This window comes from Oryzias melastigma, linkage group LG1 (assembly GCF_002922805.2).
Source record: "Oryzias melastigma strain HK-1 linkage group LG1, ASM292280v2, whole genome shotgun sequence".
In the NCBI taxonomy this organism is placed as follows: domain Eukaryota; kingdom Metazoa; phylum Chordata; class Actinopteri; order Beloniformes; family Adrianichthyidae; genus Oryzias; species Oryzias melastigma.
The window spans coordinates 20111970-20135746 of record NC_050512.1 but is presented as its reverse complement, the minus strand read 5'-3'; the positions used below and the strand labels follow the sequence as shown (position 1 = coordinate 20135746).

The following is a 23777-nucleotide window of genomic DNA, read 5'->3' as shown; positions in this document are numbered from 1 at the left end:
AACGATAAAATTAAATAAAAGTAAAACATGACAATAAAGCTGTAAGATTAGTTAAAAGTTGTGAAACTGAGAAAAAAGTCACATTTTACAAGAAAATAGCTGTACAAATATTGGAAAAAAGTCAACATTTCACAAGGATAAAATCTTTAATTTATTATTTAAATGTTGTAATTTTGCATGAAAAAGTAATGCTTTTTTGGAAAATAAAGTTATAATTTTGTGAAAATAAAGTTGTGCATTTACCAAAAAAAAGTAACCAGATTCATGAAGATTCTTGCGCTGTGATGTTCATTGACTGTATAAGAAAACTGGAATGAGCAAGTCTGAGGTCACCCATAGAAAATGCCTAACTTCAGGGAAATGAAGCAAATTTAGTTACCATTTTTCGACGAAACGGGTGCCGCCATGTTGGAGCCAGACAACATTTATATGCAGTGATTGGTCCAAGTCAATCTGAGTCAGCGGTTCTATGGCAACTACTACAGCCAATCAGGAGTGAGCTTGTTGGAAGACCACAACCCTACCACTGAAACCAGGCTCAGGAGAGTCTGTCAATTAAACATTTCAAATGTTCAAGGTGGGGGCCAGGCAGTGGGCACTACATTCTTTATTAGGTATCTGATTGGTCAGTTTAAATTGACTAGCAATAAAGACAAAAATATCATGAAAAAAAGGAGGAATTACCAAGAACATGATAAAAAAAAAGTATCAGAGCAAGAATAGTTACTCTCAAAGCTATTTATTTCTCAGTAGAAGTCATTGGGATTTCAGCTTCTTGGAGCCAGCGGGTACTTTCTATTTGAAACATGAGGGGAGAGGGATCGCTCACTCCAGTTCTCTTTTACAATCAATGGTGATGTCCTTTTCATACTATCTGAAATACTTTTGACTATAACCCCAGTCGAGGGTTCACAAGATTCACAGCATGTTTGATATGTCTGCATAAAGACATCACTAACACAAAAAAATAAACAAATGTAAAATTTCTTAAATCAGTTTCCTATCACAGCAACAGAAGTAAAATCTACACATCTGCTTTTTATTCCATCTTTGACATTAAAAAACAACCAAAGATGTTTCTAGGGGTTGTGTCACACCACTCTAAACGATTTTGTTCTTGTGGAAAAGCGTAGAAGTATCATATTTTTCTGTCGGGCTGTGACTTCCTCTGTGTGGGTGCGTTCAGGAGCTGAAGTACAGCTGTAAAGCTCCCTCCACCATCAGGCAGCCAGCAGGAATGGGGGATGGGCCGACGGCCCGCTCAGGCAACCAGAGGAGCAGCACTCCCGCCAACACACTACTGTGTAGTCTCCACACACATTCATCTCTTCTCCTTGCTATAGTCCTGCATAGCTGCACGTTTTATCTTAATCTATTCGAGCCAAACTTTAAAAATGTGATGCCGTTTGAGAATAAACACAAACATGGCCTTCTAAAACTAGGCTGTGGCTTTACTCTGAGGCTTTTCTACAACGTTCTAGAAACTTGAAAGACCCACTCCAAAGAAAATCATATTTTGAACATGTTCTTGTGACATTGTTCTCATGATGGATGACATATATTAAAGAATTTAAGCTAAAACCGCATTTCTGAGGATTTCTTTACTCAAATCGTGGTGAATCTTGAAGCAGATGAGATTAGTTGTGATGCAGCGACTGAGTAGCTTCCATTCTGAAGCATCCACTTGTAGACAAATAGATCCATGTACGTCTTCGTTTTCTTCGTCTGAGCTGGAATCTGGCTAAAAACTGTACGGCTGAACAGCTCTGATATTGCTCGCCATTTTTGTCACACCACTAATGTTAGTGTGGGGTTGTGAGGGGCTGTAAGGCAGTGGGAGAGAGTGTAAATAAAGGGACGATATCAGTGGATGCTTACTTTCCAGCCCACAAACTCAGAGGCAAATTTTTGGTGAATTCCTGCACAAACTTTATCCAGCAAAACCCAACAAGTTTTAGATTTAGCCTACAAACGGTATAATCATGATTAAAAGAACACTGGGAATAGTTTTGCAAAAGCTAAAAAGATGATAGGAGAGGGACTTAGATATTTAAAACAAACTGCTTTTTTTATATTATTTAAACTTTTGATGTCATTTTCCATTGTAATAAGCTTTAATGCAAATTTTTAGACCTGTAAATATTTGTACACAAACAGAAACATGAGCTAGCAATGCTTTTTTTTGGCATGAGATTCAAATTATATTTAGTTAATAAGCTCCAAACTCTAAGATATTTATAATTCCTTCGCTATAGAACACAAGTCCACTTGCCAAATTTTCTGCATTAATAATAATCTCATTGTAAGATGTGTTGTGGATGCTAGCTAGCTCTGGAACTAGAAATGACTGGTACCTCTGGTTTCAGGTCCCTGCTGGGATGCATGTATGCTGAGAGGGAGGTAAAGTGGGGGTGGTTGTAATGCGCCTTGTTAATAGATAGGGCTGCCACGATTAGTCGACTAATCGACGACTAATCGACTATTAAAATAGTCGACGACTAGTTTAATAGTCGATTAGTCGTCACCTTACATTATATAGAGTCAGAGTGCAGTAAAGATTAAAGTATAATGTATGTACTGTAAAGTATAATGGCATTGTGCTAGCTTGTTGGACTATTTTGGCATTTATTAACATTTTAAGGCTATTTTGGAGTTTAATATTTCAGCTACATCCTAGCGGTTTTGGCTAATTTAGGATTCTTCAGTATTTTAGGCTAATGTAGAGTTTAGCTAATATTTAAGCTGCATGCTAGCTGGTTAGGCTACTTTAGGCTTTTTTCAGCTTTTTTAGGCTAATTTGGCATTTAGCTAATATTTTAGCTAGCTATCAGCTTCAGCGTTTTGAGCTATCAGCTTCAGCGATTTCAACCACCAACTTCAGTATCTTCTGCTATCAGCGCTAGCATCTTTAGCAGCCAAATTCAGCTAACAGCATTCACACTTGCATTATCAGAGGTAATGCTATATATCTAGTTTTAGTTAGTTAAAATATAATGATGTGTGTTTTACATCCAGTTTGCCCGTGACCCGATTAGTCGACTAATCGGAAAAAATAATCGATGATTAGTCGACTATTGAAATAATCGTTTGTGGCAGCACTATTAATGGATCAGATCAATAAATAAAATGGACTAAGAAGCAACATGAGAACCAATTTAATATTTTCCCACAAACCCTTTGCAACCCTTGAAGCCTTGGGTGTAATTTTTAAAATTAAGTACGAGCTAGGGAATAAATCCTGGAATCGTTCAGTCCCAGCACAGACACTCCAGGTATGTAGGCCACTTACACAGTTAAATAACAGTCATAACTCACTGAATTTTAATTTCTTTCAGGAATCCTAACGTTATGTCTTTTAGCTTTCTTTGATATTTTTCCAACATAGAAATGACACTTTTAGTCCCTAAATTTCATTCTCCAATGATTCTCACTGTAGCTTTATGTGATTTTTGTTCCACTGGGATACACTCAACAACAAATGACAAACGTAAACCTTCTCAAATAACTAGTAGTAACATTGAAAGACTTTGCTACAAGCCACCAAACATAACTGAAAGAAATGCATCTCAGCATTCCATGCAAAGATGGTGGATGCCCACACATTTATAGAGAGATGAGTCATAACATATGTCCATGGTGTGTATTTATGTTTTCAATGGTTCTGCACTGAAAGAAATGATATTTTTAGCTAACTAAAACCCTCCAACGTCCATCTTTTTATTTTAAATTCCAGAAGCCTTGTTGACATCTTGTCAAATGTTATGTGACGATGTCTGCTTCTACTGCTGTTTTTAAGCACAGATGTAGCAGCTTCCATCTGCAAATCACTTTTGGCATGAAACTAGATCGCCACATAAGTATCCTGCCAGTTCTGCATTTTATGGGAACAACCACGATTGCTGTAAATGTAACCATAGTAAATGGAATGACTTTTGACTCTTATCTCTAATGCTTTGATCCATTTAAAAGTTGAGAAATTTTAGAGAAGAAAGGGGTCCCCGAGAAATCTTATTTGTTCTTGCTCATGCTGCATTAAAGTGCAGTTTTTGTTTTATTTTATATTTAATCACAAAGGGCATGTATACCATCCTTACACGTCACATTTACTCACTTTCATTCATTTGCATAATAGATTACCAATTAACTCAAATTTTTTTAAATGATTCTACAAAACGCAAAGCATTCAAAGCTACAAGTTCGATGTAGGACTGAAGCACCTCTTTGCATGTCAGGTTGTATGCAAATGCAGAAGTATAACTGTCGTGTGGAGAGAGTAATATGAAATAGTGCAGATATGTCTCACAGGGACAGCTAGCATCATTAGATTCTCAATCCAAGTCATTGGATTACATAGACAAGAGTTACCTCTGTCCTCATGCCTACACCTTAGCCCTCTTTTTATAGATGAAAATACAAAAAGAAAACTAATAGTTTTAGATTTGTTCCTAATATTTGGGCCTGAAGGAACTCTATTTTTAGTTTACAAAGATTACAGATGAAATTCAAGATGAGTACAGTTATTTTATTAAAAGAGAAACCAAAAAGAATAATTTCTTAATGTCTCACTATAAAAAAAACTTTAATTTATTTTGATAGGTTGTGTAGCACTTCATTTCTTCTAGTATAAAACAGGGATACCCCTTTCCTTTAGAACTAAGGTAAAAGCAAGCAGGTAGAATCTGCATTCATCCATAGACTCTGATTACTACTGTGCGTGTTTATGGAAAAACTAGCCTTTAATAGGCCAAAAACTTTACACACTATGGTGCAAATTTGTAATGAAAAGGTTCTTTGGTTAGTCAAAGGGACTTCAAATGATATACCCCTACTTTTTAAACCAAACACAAAGCAGGACAAGAAGTAAAATATTCACAAAGACAAAGAGTCAGAGTTTAGATGGTGGGAAAAAGTCAGCTTTAGCATGCATACATTGTATGACTGCTACACTGAGTTTTATCATTCAAGCAAATTTCAAGGGTGTTAAATTAAAATGATAAATGTTAGTTTTAAATCAGAATTGCTCAGCTACAAGATTATTTTTTCCTCCTCATAGGAATTAATTGTCTGAATAACAAGAATATCAAATGTAAGTTGGGGTTTCTGTTATAAACAATCTCCATTTTCCCCTTTCTGATTCCTATCACCACATTTTGGGTTATATTACCACAGTAACATACCACCGTAGACCTGTGACTACATGTTTGGTGGGTCAGCTCAAATACTATCCCGGGCCTTAAGACTTTTTGAGGCCCACTCTGATAATAATTGTGTATTTGGTGTTTTGAACATGTTCTTGTGGCATTTTTCGCTAACAATTTTGTAAAGGAAATTAAGCTTAAAGCTGCATTTCTGAGTATTTTTTAAATGAAACTGCTTTCAATCATGATTAGACAAAAAAAAGCAGTTAGAGAAAGAGTGTTTTTGTTACGTGGAAAATACGCTGGGCGGGCCTCAACCTCCCAGCTCCGCTCCAATCTGACGTAGACACTAAATAGATCCACATATGTCTCTGTCTTCCTCATCTGAGCTGGCATCTGAATCAAAACTATACAGCTGGATAGCTCCAAGAATGCTCACTATTTCTGTTGCACCTGTGATGTTAGGTTGGGGGGGGGGGTATGAAGGGGATGCAGCTAGCAGGCTCACTCCACCCCAACGGTCACGGCAACAACTTAAAGGCAAATTTCTAATGACCTACTGCTGCTTTGCAGAAACTATATCCTAGAAAATGACACAGGATTTTGGATTTCAGATGAAAGCGGCATAATCACAATTAAAAGACAACTAGGAAGGCGTTTATGTGTGATCAGAGTGGATTTACACCCTGCTGTTACTCAACATCCTAAATGAGGTTTGGGTGCAAAAATGAAAGTGTAAGGAAAGAGTTACTGCACTGAAAACCTTGACATGTTAAGAACCTGAGCAAATTAGAATAAAAACATTAAGTATTTAGTGATAAAACATAGAAAGAAGGAGAATTTATAGGAAGTTCAGACAGTTAGGAGGAGTGAGCCACAGGCTGAGTACTCCCAATGAGGTTAGAGGTCGTTAGAGGATAGCATGAAATCACATCAACATACCTTCAATCTCTTCACCACCTCGTCATTGCTGATTTTATCCGTAATCTCTTTAACTCCGGGAGGATAGACTACTTTCCCGTCCCCCGTGGGTTTCTGCTGTTGCGCGAACTCCATGCTTGTTGATGCTCAGTCCACACGGTCTTCTACTGGCCTCTATAGGTCAAAAAACATTACTTCAATACAACCATGCTACCGCACTTACTAAAACACATCTTTAAGCATGACCAGAGAGTGCCAGTCGCTATATTTTCCTTTATAATTGAATAAAACAACATTTGAATAATAAATCACATTAAATTCCTTCACCCGTGCCCAAAATAGCATCACTAAACAAGGCTCGCGTGTGTTATTAGCTTACATGCTAATTTTGCCCCAGCTAAACATCAGCAGTTGTCTTCTCAAATCCTTCGTCAAAAACCGCTTAGATAATGAAATGAGTTCCGCTAACACGTTAAAAACGCTCACATTTAAATAGAAGTCCGGATAAAAGAGATAGTTACAAAAAGCACAAGGGAAGCCGGTGCCTAGCTACTGTCATATTGAATCTTACATTAGCTAGCTAGAAGTGCTAACAACACAGGCTAATATTTTGCGGGAAGGAAGTCATGTTAGCTGCTACTTCACATTAGCAGCGCTCCTATGCTAGCCTAGGCCGCAAACTGTCCAGGTGCCCATCACATCTCCGTCTACATACAATCACAGAGGAAGTGAAGTATCTTCTCATCTTTGTTTAAAACAGCCACGATCCTGCTCCGTTCCCGGGATTTCTAACTCATGCCGGTACTTTTAGGAGTTGGAAAATTGAGGTTATTTACTTGTGAAGGTCTTTTTCAACTTCCCAGCATCGCTCCGTACTACCGCTAGTTTACAGGCGAGGCAGGGCTGCTACCGTCGCCCTCAGCCCTCCTCTCAACAACTTGCCCCACGGATGATTTTAAACACCTTAACAAACACAAAAATGAATCGAATTCAAAACCATCAAATGCTGCATCCCGGGACATTAGTCAAGCGCTTCTTCCAAAGTATTTACCTGGGCCGTTTTAATTCATTAGTCTGATTCAGGTTGGGCTTAGTTTTTCGGCACAAAGCTCTCTGTCCGTTCAGTCAACGCTGTCTACGTGAAGGCTGAGTACACAGCGCCCCCCTCGGTCTAAAAGGAGTGGTGCAGTTCCTGAAACATGGCGGGAGTCGCAAAAACAGAAAGCACTACAGTGGATTCTCCAGAGCCGGAACAGCATCATTTATTAACTACAAAAACAACCAATGATTATTTTTGTGTTACAGGATGACTTTACAGGAAGACATGCACATTTGACCAAACAATTACATACTAGAACCTACAAATAAACACACATTATGTGTTAATTAAAATGAAAGCTGTTGTTACCCAATACTAAACTCTGTTTTGATTGAATATTATCATTTAAACATATGCAAATTAAAAACATGTATTTTCACTCATAAATTAATCAATTAACTTGATGTCTTTTTTAACTTTTCTTTTAAAATATTTGTGTATCAAAGTTCTTTCCAGAAAACTTTAATTTGGCCTAAAATGTCAATACAAGAACATTCGAGAAAAAAAGGACAGAATAATATTGAATAAAGATTAACAGTAAAAATAAAAAGGAAAATGAAGCAAAAGAAAATACCTGAATTAATGTACCTTTGATAAGTGCAATGGTGTCAGAGTTAACACTCTTCAAGGTCTCGAAAGAAATGTTATTTGTGGTTTTAATTCCTTCAGGTACATCACTTTGTTACCAGTCCCCAATTTGGAGGTACTAATACTTTATAAGCACTTAAATCTTAAGCTTTTAAGTTTGTAATCTGTTTGACTTGTAGTTTAATTCTACTGTATAACTTATGTTTGGTGTTTTATTCTATTCTATTCTATAAGCGACGACTACTACTAAAATAATGGAATAAAATTGTTACTCAAAAATACCATTTGCAAGACCTACAGTTAAATAAAAAACCTTTATAAACAAGCTGAGCCTAAGGCAATTGGGGAAATTAAATTAAATTTTCTCGTCTTTTGGCTGCTTCCTTCAGGGGTCTCCACTAGGGATACCACGATTCTATACTGAAAACCAGACAGTATGTTACAGTATCAAACTGAATTATGGTGAAAGTGAATCGTTGTATCCCTACCAGTATGTTTATGTTGAAAATGTCAAGCAATTGTGAACAAATCAAGATGGATTTAGAATTTATTGTTTTATTACATTATGTTATGTAGAAGTCAGTTGAAACGGTTTTTCTTCATATACTTGCTTAATAGTAGGGGTGTGTGTTTTGATCTGAGTATCGCTGGTATTGATACCAAGGTGAAATGATATTTAGCATGAATAGATCAACACTTTCAATTCGTACCATAGACATTTCTTATTATTAATAAACAAATCAGTCATAAAAGAAATGTCTTTAGGGTTTAACTATCGTTTCTACGCAAGGTGAATAAATGATCTTGCATATTAAATTGTGTTCTTAAACAATATTTGAATGGATGTGTATTATGAGAAAAAAACTGAACTCATAGTGCATGTTTAGTTTTTTAAATAAAGTTGGGGGAATTATTTTTCTTCTGACAGGTAAAGGAAATATTTTATTAGGATGACAAAAACAGGGCTGCACGGTGGCGCAAGTGGTTAGCGCTCTCGCCTCACAGCGAGAAGGCCCCGGTTCGAATCCCGGCTGGGACCTTTCTGTGTGGGGTTTGCATGTTCTCCCCGTGCATGTGTGGGTTTTCACTGGGGACTCCGGCTTCCTCCCACCGTCCAAAAACATGCTTCATGGGTTAATTGGTGACTCTAAATTGCCCCTAGGTGTGATTGTGAGTGTGAATGTGTGTGTGATTGAGGCCCTGAGACAGACTGGCGACCTGTCCAGGGTGTACCCCGCCTTCGCCCCTCAGCAGCCGGGATAGGCTCCGGCACCCCGCGACCCCGAAAGGGATGAAGCGGTCAAGAAGATGGATGGATGGATGGATGACAAAAACACTGAAAGAAAAGTAGTTGACTTCAACCTGACAGATACTTCATCATTACCTCCAAAAGATGGCAGTAGAGAAACTCGGGAATCAGGCTGGTTTGGAAAATAATATATTCATGTGGGCTTATTATATGATCTTTATTTACCACAAAGAAGATAACCTTAAAAATCATTAATTGAAATATATTAAAGGGCGAAAGAACGACATTGAACCAAGAAAATAGGGGCAAATATATTCCTTATTTGAAAAACATATTCAAGCATAAATATAAAATCAACATACGAGCTTAGACCAATTGAAAACATGATTAACTTGATTAAATCTTTTAGATCAAATTTATTTAATTTAAATAAAACAACTGTTTTAGCTCTATCGTGCAAATCATGCTAACATAATTTCACATTTGTCACTTTTGTTTTAAGAATTAACAAACGAGAGCGTGTTTTCTGTCTTTTCGCCGCTTGGGGCGCTGGTGAGTCCCCACCTAAGTTTGATTCTTGCAGAAGGAACTGATGTTTACACTTTTAGGCCCATCCTCTGCTTTCTCCTAGCTAACAGCTTAGCATCAACAGCGCCTAATGAGAGCGGTCGGCTGCTGCACAACACCCACAGGATGCCTCGAAGAAAGAAAATGGCTCAAAGCCCGGCCAGGTCCGCAGGTGGGCCAACGGAGGGAGGAAGCTTCGGCTATAACACCGGGAGCGATCACCTTGTGGCAAACAGCTACCCTACGAGCAGCACCGAGAAGGAGAGGATCGTTAAGAGCATGCAGGAGATGTTTTCCCACCTGGACCCGGAGGTTATATACATCGTCCTGTCCGAGTGTGACTTTAAAGGTACCCGATTGCTCAGAAGCCCTTCATTTCCTAGCCGGTGTTACCTGGCTAACCTGTTAGCCGAGAGTCGCTGTTGTTGTGGAGCTAAAGGGTTTGAGGCTAAATTGCTCAATAGTGCCCGGGTGACTGTGTTTTTGACTCAACTATTGCAACAGACTATGTCACAGTCACGGTAGCGTTTTGACTTTTTTTTTTTTAAACAAACTCATATTTTCATTTTTTCCGTTGAAAACTGCTGAAATGCGCGCGTGATCGGTGACTAACACCTGCTAGCTTAGCCTAGACAGTGGCGGACTTAATGATTTGGGGGCCCTGGGTGACCAATATTATGGGCCCCTTATTATTATTGTTACTATTATTATTATTATTATTATTAATTCTTACCTATGGTAAAATGTATGTTGAATAACTTCTTAACTGGTCAATTTTCAGTCAGCCTCAATGTCAAGAATACAAAAGTTTTCACAAGGATTTAAAGATTTACTCCGATTATCTTTTAAAGATAATGAATGATGATGAAGTTTTTAGCCATAATCAGAAAACTAGTGTTTTTTTCTAGGACATATTTTTTGCAGAGCATCAGAAGTTCATTAGAAATTTACCTCTGAGTTGTGGGTAGGTCTGTTGGCTTACCTCCTTCCCATCATCCCTTTGTTTACTCTCTCTCCCGCTAGCTTACAGCCCCTCACAACCCCAACCTAACATTACTGGTGCAACAAAAAGAGCGAGCCATCTTGGAGCTTTTCAGGCGTACAGTTCTGAAACAGATCCCAGCTCAAACGTGGAAAACAAAGATGTTCCGTACATGGATCTAGACGTCTATGAGCTGATCTATTAGAATGGAGCGGAAGAGGGAGCTTGTGGCTTGCCGTAGTAATTTTTACACTTCTTCCATGGCATTTTTGGGTCTTTTCCTGATTCACAATGATTTGAGTAAAGAAATACTCAGAAATGCGATTTTAACGTTCTTTAAAAATGTCCGCCATCACGAGAAAAAGCCCACAAGAACATACTAAAACATTCATTTTCATCATAGCAACTCTTTAAAAACTTTGATTCTGTTTTTCTTCATTTTTTTTGTTTTGTACTCTTACAAGTGTGGCAGCATGCTTGCTAACTTGCTGTTGATGTAATATTCCATTGCTGTAGATAAACAGAGGAGGACAGCACGTTGTCATGCGGTTTTTTTCTCCTTATAACAGAGTTAGATAATGATATCCATGAAAACTAATAGACATTTTAGCTATTAATCACAAGTTAATCATCTACCTTTACCAAATCTGCCCTTGAGCCAGTTCCATTATTTAACAAATGTCTCAAGTGGAGAGTAAAGCATTCATGGAAACGTCAAAAACGTAGAAATTTAACAATTTGCTTTTATTTTGTGAATGATTGGTTTCATTGTTATTGCTCTACTGTGTGTAATTACTGTGACATAACTGCAGATTTAGAATATTGCTGATTGTTTTGAAGCCTAAATTGAACATGCACCACTGTGGTCTGGTAATGTGTGTCCTTTTTGTAGTTGAAAATGCCATGGACTCCCTTCTGGAATTGCATGTGGCTGCTGAAGGGGCCGCTCCACCCTCTGTTTCTGGCTTTGAACGGACCGCTGCTGCCTTGCTCGGCTCAGAGGACTCTCCAGAGAACAGACATTCCCCTGGAGAACCCCACCAGCCCAACTTTCCTTCGCTCGCCGACTCATCGACAGAAAACCTGGACTTGCTAATCGATCAAGAGTTAGAGGCTCTCTGCTCTTTCCGAGAAGAAGAAGAAGGGGATGGAGGTCTCTCCTCTTTCCCTCCGCTGCCTGCTCCTCAGCAGGCTCTTCCAGAGCTGCTGCAGAGCAGCCTGGATGCTGGATGTAGAAAGCGCCTCAACCAGCAGCAGCCTGGAACTTCCTCCCCTATCAACCAGCACAGACCATGGGGCAACCAGATTCCAGAAACACAGAGAGATGTTCTGGATTTCACACACCTATTGACAGAAACTTCTCCAGAGGAACAGAAGCCTTCTTTGGAGCTGGGAGCTTCGGGACGTCTCTCAGCCTTTCAGGTGTATAAAAAACAGGAGACACATTCAGAAAGTCCTGCATCTTCATCTGTCAGCGGACCCATATCGGAATTTAACTCACTAGTTAGCAATCCACATAGCTATGGGTTGTTACCGTGGAACCTGGAGGCACCAGCATTCTCTCCTCGTAGCCACGGAAACCAAAATCCATGCTTCATCACTCCCGTGGCTTATTCGCCATCGGTGTGGACTGGCCAGAGCCGGCTTCTTTTTTCCCCACCAAGGCAGCAGCATCCTGGACACTTTGCTGCTTTTCCAAGGCCCTGGGTCCTGCCCGTCCCCCCACGTTTTACCTCCAGCTCCAACAAGCTGCGACTGCAAGGCAGGGTGCTCGTGCTGCTGCGTGGAGCTCCAGGATCTGGCAAGTCAACACTTGCAAGGTAAGAATCTTTCAATAGTCTGACGGCACGGATTCTTGTTTTGCCATACATTCTCAGTTTTTGTCATTGTTAACTTGCTTCGTGGTGTGTTTGAAGTTAACCTTTAGGTAGCTTTTCAAAATAAAGTAAATAGATGTAATATTACAAAATAGTTTTCTTATATAAAATAATGTAAATTTCACTTACTGTCATTTTAGAATCATCACATTGCATTTTGTTTGATTTATCGTAAAAAAGTGTCTGAAACCAGTGATGTAAGAACCAAAATACAGGAGATCAAACATTTAATAAATAAACTTAATTATGACTAAACAGGACTTAAGAGACAACAAAAGAGGGACAAAACAGATGATCTAACTTGGGTGAACTGAAAGACAGACAGATACTATATGCTGAAGACAATTAGCACAAATGAAAAACAGCTTTGCATCGTTAACGTGAACCTCGCATGACTGTGATGAGGAGAAAACTCAAAACAAAATTGGACTAAAACCAAGAAATATGACAAAAAATAAGCAAACTTAGAAGAAGAAGCTCAAAATGATTCTACAAACTTTTATTCAAGTTATATTCTTACAATTTTAAAGAGCCAGTTTGGGAGGGGGCGCAATCCACCACTATAAAACGTAAAATAAAATAAAATGTAAAAAAAGCAATTATCTCCTTCATGCCTATTAGTGCAAATATACATCAAACCACTTCAGATCCCACATTACCTTAGTTTAGCATCTAAATTATATCTGATTTATTTATTGCAAGCATTAAAATAATTGAATATTGCAATAAAAAAATTACAAAACATATATAAAACCCACTTTAGATATCAATTAAAAATTGATTATAATATAAAGAGAATTTGACAAAAAAGTGACGACATCTTCTTGATACTGCAATTACTTATGATCATAAAGTGACTTTTTGCATTCAATACACACTCATGACACATAAAATACATTAAATATAAGGATTATTAATCAAAGTCAAGTTGGATTTGTTGCGCAAAAAGGAGTTGGAAGAATATAATTATTTGTTTTATATATATATATATATATATATATATATATAATTTTTTTTTTTTTTAGTTGTCACAAAATCAAAAACAAGAGAAATTTTCTTTTCATACCTGGAAAAAAGACAGTTATAGGAGTTATGAAGAAAAAATCTCACTCATTAAAGGATGACAACTTCTTGATTTTGAAAAATAAAATCACAAAAAATCCTTATTTCTGAACTAATGAAATTGTAAAAGGACAAATTACATTTCATTATTGTTTGTCATCTAATAAAATGATAAAAGGTTAAATATTTAGTAAAATAAATATTCAACTTGTAAAAAATCAATCTTTTAGGATGACATTTTTTGTTTCGTAATAAATAAATATTTGTTTTAATTGTAAATTGCAAATGTGAGCTCAGAAATTTCAGAAGTATTCATATCTTTTGCAGAACATTTTTTTCTAAACACAATAACAGAAAACATTTCTCTAAATAAAAGTTCCTATTCTCTCTTGCATGAAGCAGTGACAAACGAGCCTGCATCACACTAAAGCTATCTCCGCTTGTGTCTCTGCAGAGCTTTTCTGGAGCAGAACCCAGGAGGAGCCATTCTGAGCACTGATGACTATTTCCTTCGCAATGGAGAGTATCGCTTTGACCCCACAGTCTTGGGGGAAGCCCATGAATGGAACCACAAACGAGGTTAACAGCATGTGTACACAGAGCTGAAATGAAGCAGTCTCTGGAAAAAGAAACACACACAGTTGCACGTCTGTAACAGACTGCCTTTCACTTCTTTTGTGTGACTTGTTTAAATCAGTTTCAGGTAGACAGCAAATGAAATGTTAGTTATTTTGTGAACTTCATCCCACAGCCAAGGAGGCCTTTGAAAGAGGCACCAATCCCATCATCATCGACAACACCAACATGCAGGGCTGGGAGATGAAACCCTATGTGGCTCAGGTCAGTCAGCTCTGCAGGAACTTAAAAAAAAACTTAACTGAAATAATATACGGAAAATATTCAAATCTACTGAAAATTATGTTTGTTTTTTTCTAAAAAAAATTATTTTTAGACCCAAGCTTATTTGAAAAGACTGAAGAAAATGTTGGCTTGATCCTAGGCCCTGAAACATGGATACAAGGTGCTGTTCAAAGAGCCGGATACGTGGTGGAAGAACAAACCCAGAGAACTGGAACGGTGAGAAAAAACACAAGAAAAGTTATGAAAAGCTGCTCACATCTGGTTCTAGGATTGGTTCCTCTAGCCTTTTTTAAGTATTTTAAAAAAATATTTATTTTTAATTTTTTTTTAATAAAGGGGTTTAGTAAAGAAAAGTTTGCACCTTTATCTTAACATTTGGATTTCAGGAACATTTACAAAATTGAAACCATAATAATAATACATTTGTCTTCCTAACTATTTAGTTATGACACACAACAGTTTTATGTAACAGAAATTAAGCATTATCATTTCAATATTTACATTTTGTTTTATAACAATTATAGCTACTATTTTGTACTTTTTTGAGTTTTTTTTTGTTTAACGTTTTAAGCTTTTATGCTGGAATTAAAATGACCCCCAAAAAGCATGACACCACAAATCTGTGGTACATTCATATGGATTTGTGGAATATTTTTCAGTAAATTCCAAAAATTCATTAAGAAGCTTAAATCTGGACTTTCTGGTGGCTAATCCTTGTGAAAAAATCATGTCAGAATAATCATGGATTTGTTTTCTTGGAGTTTACCAAAGCTATCAGAAAAAATACAATTGATATAAAACCCTGATGATTAGAAATGTTCATGTCTTTACTTATAGATAACAGACACATTTGGAGGACTTTTCTAGTTCTACGTTTTTAATAAAATATATATTTTTCTCTAAAACGACCTAATAGGAAAATTCTTTTAAAATCTCAATATGTGCAAAAATGAATTGTACATTAAAATCAATGACTCAACAGTAAGTAAATTACAAGCTTTAAATTTTAAATAAAATAAACATCAGTTTTTTGATCTTTTAATATGGACTTACTTAAATATTTAACTTCACAACCAAAAAAAGTGATTATACTTCAGAAATAATGTGTGTTTTTTAATGTAGGTCATCCTAGAGGTTTATTTCCGTGGTGTGTGTTTCTGTGCAGGCGTACCGCTCATAATGTGGCCTTGGAAACGATCCGCCGCATGCTGGGTGGATACGAACGCTATGTGACAGTCCAGTCCATCATGGGCACACTCATGCCGGAGCGCAAGCAGCACATTCTTCAGGAGAACAAGACATCAGAGTGAGTTTGTTTTCTTCTAGTAATATTAGCAAATGAGCAATAATTAACGTAAAGTTTGTCATGGAGATGACTCTTGAACTAAGTGTCTCAATGTTGTATCTAAACATTTTGTGTTGCATTAATTAATAAATGAAAATCTTAGTTTTCCACTTTTTGATTGGAGAAGATAACAATTAACTCTTAAGAAAAAGCAATAAAAGGTGAATAAAGGGTATATGACCATACTCTATGGAAGATTTGTTTTTTGGGGGGTGCATTGCAATAATTTTTTTCTTAAATCAAGCACATTTTGGTTTATAAGATAAGAAATTTTAAACCACTTTTATCTTATTTGTTTTACCATAAATCAAATAGTTTTTATTTAAAACAAGTTTAAATGTATGTTTGTAGTTAAAAAGCTTTTTTTTTTAAATCTTGTATTCTTTCAGGCCTCAGAGATCGGACGCGTCCTGTCCTGACCTTATAGGTCAACCTGAATTAAGAGAGGGATGCAAGAAGTCTCACCAGCAGCTGTTTTCTTCCCTCCCTGATTTATCATCTCTGAGTTTCCCAAGAGAGGTCATGAAGCCCGATCACATCACCAGCAAATCCACCGAGTCTCTCAACCTCAAACTTTGTGGAAAACCCACCAGGAACGCCAACATTTCTGAAGAACACAGCAGTTTTGATTTGGGCGAGCTGGATTCAGAGTTAGATCTCCAGTCGGAGCTGAACGCCCAAACGGTTGAGCAGGGAATCCCGGACTGTATAGTGGAATCAGTGATGAACGAGGAAAACGCTGAGGCTGAAATGTCTGTGGCTTTAACTGGTTCTATTGCACAAAGAGTGAAGAGAGAACGGCCAAGCAGAAGATCTGACTTTGAAGCGGCTATGAAAGACGCTGACAGAGAAAACCCAAAAGCAGAGGAAGCGGGATGTGAGGAAACCGGGAGGAAGGTTGAGGAGCAGAAGACGCTTCAGTTTGTGGGAGATTGGCCTTCTGCGGGGTCTATGAAGCAGCGACAAGGCAGGAAAAGAGAAGGGAATAGAGAGACGCCTGCCAAGGCTGAAGAGGAAAAAGTCAGTGGTGATGAGAGAACAATCCACGTCCAGTCAGGTCCAGACATGACTGAGTTTCAGAAGCTTATTGATCTAATTCAAACTGGGATTTTAACAGCTCAGACAGACTCTCCGGAGAATCCTGATGGGGATTTTGAGAGGGAGGATGAGGCAGGTGGTGTGTTTGAGGAACCCTGTGATTCTGGACCTAAAAATGAAGACAAGCAGCAAAACCAAAGCCAGCTTAACAGCAGAAAACCAGAATTACCTGACTGTGTGTTAGACGGGAATGCTGCTGACATCATAGAACTGAAAAGTGACAAATCTAAAGGTCTTAAAGCTGAGAATGAAATGAATAGCATTAATGACGGGAGTGTCACCATTCCAGAGACGGAAATGCCGTCTGACAGCTTCAGAAACGATCAAGTGGGTGGTGATCCCGCTGTTCAGGACAGTTGTCATCCAGATGTTGGTGTGAAGGTTTGCCCTGACAACGACGCTAAAGCGGAGAGCGACCGCAACCTCATCGCCGAGCCTCCTCAGAGTCCGGAATGTGACAGCTTTGTGGAAACGGGAAGTTCAGGAGGCAGTCAGGAAAAAAAGCCCCGTCGGAGATCCGGGAAGCTCTGCAAGCTCGCACTCTCCTTCCCTCAAAGCTGTCCTGCTTCATCTTCAAATGACCCCCAAAGTTCAGACTCGACAGCTGAAGCAGCAGATGGGGAAAAGACTAGCATCAAACCTGTTTTTAATCCTCAGAGTAATACCAGACAGAATGAAGAGGTTTCTGACCCGTTGTTAAACTCTCCGGGTCCCATAGAGACGGGCTCCTTCGTTCAGACGGAACCTCAAGACTTTGCCCGTCTTTGGCGTTTCAATCGCCACGGCGACGGTAATGACACAGTCACCGCTGATGGCAGCCACTCCGGGGATTATAAAGTTCTGTTTGGCAACTCCTCTCGGTTTGTGCCGGAGCTGTCCTCGGCGGTGTCCGCTGCAGTTGCGGTTGATCCGTCCGGCCACACAGAGGTGGCCGACCACGTGGTGCACGAGAAAAGCACTCAAGTGGAGGAGAAGGACCTCGGAGTCACTCAGGACCGGCTCCAGAGCCTGCGCATCCTCAGCCGCCACTTTAAGCTGGTCAGCTTTGACACGTTGGAGGATCTCTATGAGAAGTGCCATCAGGACTTGGAGTGGACCACCAACCTGCTGCTGGACTCCGGAGAGAGGTTCTTCAAGGATGAGGATGAAGAGTTGGAAAAAGTCTGTGAAGCTGACATAGAAGACAACTTGTCCAGTCTGTGTGGAGATTCATGTGAGAATGAGGGAAACCGTGATTGCATCAATGATTTAGACGAAGAAGAACTTCAAGAGCAGTTAAAATCAGAGCAATCTGGAGTTAAGGAAACCTGTGAGATCGTCAATAAACCAGATGACATGAACATAATAGTGGATGTGTGTGGAGCTCAGTCTGCTCCAGGCACCACTGAGGATCAGCCAGATGCAGCATCAGACTTAGAAAACCGATCTCATGCAGACGTTTGTCCACCTAAAACACTACAGAAATTAGATCAAACCCACATCGCTGATCTTGAATCTATATTCAATCCCGACCTGGAGGGTGGAGCTTTTGGAGGGAGCTGGGATCAAACAGCCCATGAGCTGCTGACTGAGGACGATGCGGCCAACATGGACGAGATCCATCGGCTGTTGCAGGCGGAGCTGGAAGAGATGGAGAGGGAGGAAAAGCAAAGACAAAAGAGGCGGGGCCAACATCTGGACATTCAGTCTGTGGAGCTGAAGCTTCCCACAGAGCTGGCGCTGCAGTTAACCGAGCTGTTCGGCCCTGTTGGAGTAGAGCCAGGTAACAAAATGGTATTTTTGCCAAAAAAGTTTTCAAAATAAACATCTAACACAAATAAATGATTCTTTTCTTTATCATGAGGCCACTACAAAATCATTTTATCACATAACTGTCATGTAAGTTCAACAAATTGAAGGAAGAAATAAAAAAAAATATGAAAGAAGATTGGTTGAATGCAATCTTTGAGCACCAAGTATGAAAAATGAAATATAACTTTGTTATTTTGTTTGGTCAACACATTGTAATAACTAAACAGCTTAGTGGGTTTGATTTTATCTTTAAAATGAAGCAGCCTCACATTTAAGTGAGATGCAGTTTTTGTCATAAATCTAAATGCTTAATATTTAATTTTTTGGGGTTAAAAACAATAAAAAAGGTTGATGACTTATTACAGACACATTAATTCCCATTTTTTGTTGCATAATAATCACAGGAACCTGTTTAGACGATGACTTCACCGTACAGATGGATCTAAATCTGGCTAAACAGCTCCATCAGAAGTGGAAGGAAACCATCCAGGTGAGGCTGTAGCTTCTATGATACGGGGGCTCTTATTTTGAAAAGCACTCATGTGAATTTTCTTTTTCAGGAAAAGCAAAAACAAGCAAATCTTTCCCTCCAGTTGCTTCAGCAAAGTGAGTTTTACTAGCATACATAATCAATTTAGTACTTTTTAGGTTAATAACAGAGTTATTCTAGTCTTTTAACTAGTAAATGTGGATATTTGTGTGTTTATTCTCAGGCTTTTGGGGTCAATCCCAAGGGGCCAAGCATCAAAGCCATTTCTTGACTAGCAGAGATGCCGTTAAGCAACCTGACTCCACTGGTCAGACGCCGTTCACGGACCACTGGAGTATTTCCCATCCACCTGTCTCTCTCAGAGATATTATGAAGGAGGAGCAAGCTTTGGAGAACGTGCAGAAGGTATTAAAAGACCCTTTTCAGTCACTTGCATTTCTCATATTTTTTTTTACTTTAATTGTCTATTTTAGAGCAGACAAAGTCGCATAGACCCTGAGCGGCGAGACGGAGCCACGCTGCTGAAAGAGAAGCAGCTTTATTCCATGTTCCCCACAATCGACCGCCATTTTCTCCAAGACATCTTCAAAGAACACAAGTGAGAGAATAATGATGGAAACCCACAGTCACTTGACATGTAGACTATTTCACATCCTCACTTTGTGTTTGTGTGTTTTTTTATTCATTACAGATGTTATAAATAAAATTAATATTGCTTTCAATAAGTATATTTCAAAGAGTGTTAATTCTTTTTCTTGTTCACTCTTTTGTGTTTGTTTCAGCTACAACTTGTCACAGACAGAGCTGTTCCTTCGCTCTTTGCTGAACGAGGAACCTGTGAAGACGGTTTTTGCACCAGAAGTTCCTCGATCCGACCATTACCGAGCAGCCAGCAAGGAAAGAGAGAAGGTATTCACAGCACAAGCAGCAATAACTGAAACATAAAGACTGGAAGTATGAATGCTGGTCAAAAAACATTTCACTCGTCAACTTTTAGGGTGTATTCAGACTGGACACATTTGGTTATCTTAAAGTGAGCCAGAGTTCGTTTCGGCTGAACCTGGTCCGGCATCAGGAGATAATGATTCCTTTTTAATTTTGCAGAGACAGAAAACTCTCGAATTAGCTGCAGCCGACTATCAGGACACACAGGACCCAGAATACGAAGACTTCAGGGCTGAAGCCAGCCTTCAGAGGAGCCGACAGCTGGAGAGCTTTGCTAAGGCTGCAGAAGCGTACAAGCAGGGCCGCAAAGAAGTGGCTTCGTTTTACGCCCAGCAGGTGAGAGCGAGCATCAGCGCTGAGGTTAAATGAGATGGTGCATTTCATATACAGAAGTTTATCCTGTTATCTTTGTGACTGCATGAATGCCGTTGAATATTTGTGTATTTTTTACACTATTTTCTTCTCCTTTTTACATTTTAAAATCAATTTTAAACAAAATAAAGCAGTTTTTTGGATCAAATTCAACTGGATGAACATATTTATATTAAAAAATAATAACTTTGGTAATATCTGACTGAGTCAAATACAAATAGGAACTATTTGACTTTTTTTTCTTTTTTAAACTTTTAACCAAATCTATGAGCTGAGGAGTGAATGAATGAATGTTTTTTTTTTCATTTCCATTTTTATTCAAGAAAAGGAAAAACATACAATTTAACCTCGAGTTTTAAACTCAAACATGATGCAAAAAAATAATAATAAAATAAAATAAAAGGGGACAGGAAGAAGAAAAGCTTTTATCGTCTGCCCCTTTTAACAAATAAATCAATCAGTAAAAAAGGAACAAAATATTCTGCCGTTTTAAGATCTAAGAAGAGAAGATTGGGAAAGAAAGAACAAAAATGTACAATTACAAACATCAACCAGTGCGAAGTGAACACCATACTTTGGGGATGAGTAGTACTTGTAGTCATTGATTATACTGTTTTTAATGTAGCTTTTAAAACTTGATATTGTTGTAGCATTTTTCATTTCTGTGCTCAATTTATTCCATTTATTTACTCCATACACATCGCTCCTACAGAACTATTCTGTGTTTTGTTATTAATAAACATTTAATGGCCTTTTAGATCAAATTTTCTTTTCCTTTTTCTTTTTTTTTAGGGACATCTGCATGGCCAGAGGATGCGCGAGGCCAATCATCGCGCAGCAGTTCATATTTTCGAGAAGGTCAACTCATCCCTCCTCCCCAGAAACATCCTGGACCTCCACGGGCTGCATGTCAATGAGGCTTTGGAGCATCTCGCTCAGATCTTACAGGAAAAAACTGCAGGTACTGATAGGACCAAGTGGGATCCTTTCTTTAAACACGAAGAAAACCTGCAGATAAATGTTAAATCAACGTTTTCTTCCTTTCATGATCACTGCAATAAATCGTTATATTTAATACATCTTCTGTGTTCTTGTTTTTTGTCTCTTTGTGTAGAGTGTGCACAGGGTTTGTGTCAACCTCAGCTCTCTGTCATCACAGGAAGAGGGAACCACAGCCAGGGGGGAGTGGCCCGCATCCGCCCCGCCGTCATCGACTACCTCACTAACAAACACTACAGGTACGTGCACACACGTGTCTAGAAGAAAAGCAGACGTTCGGCTTCACCCACCTTCTCTCTCGTCTCTTTATCTGTCAGGTTCACCGAGCCAAAGCCAGGCCTCGTCTTGGTGTCTTTGAAGTGAGAAGACTTTTCTTTTTTTTTTTTTTTTTTGGCTGCTTCGAGGACAGTTTTCTACTTCCAAAGCACAGAAAAGAAATACACGTGAGGAGTATATAAACACTGCAAACCAGTTTTAAGTATTTATTTCTACTCTTTTCATCTGCTGTTAAAACTACAAGATATGAAGGACTGCATTCATACGAATAATAGTTTTTCTGCATCTGTGAAGCATAAATAGGTGTATATTTTTATCTTTGAAATGATTTTATAGTTTCTAATTGTCTTAGAATTAATACAACCTGGATTTAGCAAACTCCATGTTGGAGAAGTAATTTAATCCGGCAGTATTTTAAAAGTAGGACGTACTCTACTATCTTTATGAAGCCTTTCTTAAACTGCAATTGCAGTGAAATATAAATCAGTGTTTCTGAAGAAAACTCTACACTGGCCTTGTAGCCCTGGAAGACGCTTCTCTTTTCTTCACCGATGATTGAAGACCACCGAGCATAAAATACACAACCTCATTCAACAGACTTGAACCTCTACTTCATCAGTTCCTCTGCTTTTATATCCGCACTAATCCTCTGCAGTGTTTCAAAACTTAATTTAACTTTCAATTAATGAGAAAAACAAAATAATCTTTTCAAACATGGTTCAAGTTTCGTCGGCTCTTTGCTTCTTTTAACAGCCTGCGATAAATGCCAAAAGTTTGCCAATTTTTGCAAAATACTTTTCAAAAGTTTACATTTTTCAATTTTATCAAATGTTTCAAGCACATAAAGCATTTTATTTTTTATGCTGTTGGTTTGTAAAATTTTATGGAGGATCTTATATTGTGTAATAAAGTCTATTTATCTAAAACATTGACATTTGTCTTCATTTGGATATTTATATGTTCATTTTATATCTGCATATGTATATTTTAGATTTGGGTTCAATTTTAAATTGATTTCTTTTGTTAATGTAAGGGATTTGCCATCTCTGAAGCAAAGACTGAGATGTGGTGTGCCTCAAGGCTCCATCCTGGGTCCCACACATTTTAACCTGCATATGCTTACACCAGGTGATGTCACCAGGAGACATTGCATTAACTTTCATAATTGTGCAGATGACACACAATTATATGTAGTTTTTCCTCCTGATGCTCAAAAACCCATTGATGACCTTTTAAGCTGTATTTTAGATTTTGAAACATGGATGAGAGTTAACTTTTTATACCCCAGTCAAGACAAAACAGAGGTTTTAATTGTTGGTCCTGATGCTGAGAGAGGACAGAATTTATCCATTCATAACGTGAATCTACTTTATCGCACAGATCTGACTTAATCTGTGCGGTAAAGTCAGAAAGCTCTGTGGGATTTTTAGATCCAGACCTTAGAAGCACAAACAGGCCAAAGTTTCAAAGAATGAATTTTAGAAATATTGCCTGAGTGAGAACCTTTGTCTCCAGAACTAAAATAATACATCATGTTTGTATAACTTCTAGAATAGATTATTAAAATGCATTACTTTCTGGTGTCAAGAAAATATGGTTAATTGGCTGCAACTTGTTCAAAACTCTCAGCATTTATCCTGGATCAGGAAGGAACACATGACGACATGCAGCTTTGAAATCCTCACACTGAATCCCAGTCAGCTTAAAGATCAGTTTTAAGATGATCAGTTTCTAAAAGTATTAATGACTTGAACAGTCTTTATGGGGGGCAGAAGACTTTGGAAGGGAAATGAACAGCAGAGTGGACGGCCATTACAAATGAAATGAACAAATATATGGATTTCCAACTGTTATTAATACTACTAAAACAGAAGTGCTATTACTAATTTAAAGCAGTAACAAAAAATAAAAAATGTATTGAAATTCTTGAGATCTTGAAATTTTGAAAGATTTCATACAAAATATAGATTTAGTCCTTTATGAAAATGCAGAAAGAAGCTTGTATTGATAATTTCTCTTTTTTGTTTGCCAACAATGATACTAATATTGACTCCCAGAGTCCTAAGATTCTCAGCTTTAAGTCTACTAGAGGTTCCCAGACTCAGAACAAAAGCCAG

General features: G+C 38.2%; 2 protein-coding genes across 8 annotated transcripts in view; one reads left to right on the top strand and one right to left on the bottom strand.

Annotated features, from left to right (window-relative positions):
- pds5a (PDS5 cohesin associated factor A) overlaps positions 1-12652 on the bottom strand; it is a 25477-nt gene extending 12825 nt beyond the window's left edge. Inside the window, exons 1-3 of one of the 5 annotated variants that reach the window (XM_024290290.2) lie at positions 7111-7265; positions 6896-7022; positions 6081-6233 (exon numbers count right to left, since the gene is read on the bottom strand). In XM_024290290.2, coding sequence (XP_024146058.1) covers positions 6081-6194 — 114 coding nt within the window. In that variant the 5' untranslated portion in view covers positions 6195-6233; positions 6896-7022; positions 7111-7265. Of the gene's footprint in view, positions 1-6080; positions 6234-6438; positions 6525-6774; positions 6795-6895; positions 7023-7110; positions 7266-12550 lie in introns of those variants that run through there. The other 4 variants (XM_024290292.2, XM_024290289.2, XM_024290293.2 and 1 more) reach the window with 4 other exon arrangements.
- Positions 9544-22589, top strand: n4bp2 (NEDD4 binding protein 2). Of its 3 annotated transcripts, none has more exons than XM_024290288.2 (16): positions 9547-9911; positions 11437-12364; positions 13938-14062; positions 14235-14323; positions 14484-14560; positions 15510-15650; positions 16079-18549; positions 18983-19068; positions 19139-19184; positions 19292-19473; positions 19542-19666; positions 19851-19977; positions 20173-20349; positions 21178-21346; positions 21545-21623; positions 21702-22589. In XM_024290288.2, the coding sequence occupies exons 1-16, from the start codon at positions 9689-9691 to the stop codon at positions 21745-21747; spliced, it is 5091 nt and encodes a 1696-aa protein (XP_024146056.1). In that variant the 5' UTR covers positions 9547-9688; the 3' UTR covers positions 21748-22589. The 3 variants fall into 3 exon arrangements, with proteins under 3 accessions (XP_036068793.1, XP_024146056.1, XP_024146055.1); XM_024290287.2 differs by having other exon boundaries at positions 21500-21623; XM_036212900.1 differs by lacking the exons at positions 19542-19666; positions 19851-19977; positions 20173-20349; ... (1 more) ...; positions 21545-21623; positions 21702-22589 and having other exon boundaries at positions 9544-9911; positions 19261-19467.
- The last annotated feature ends 1188 nt before the right edge of the window (positions 22590-23777 follow it).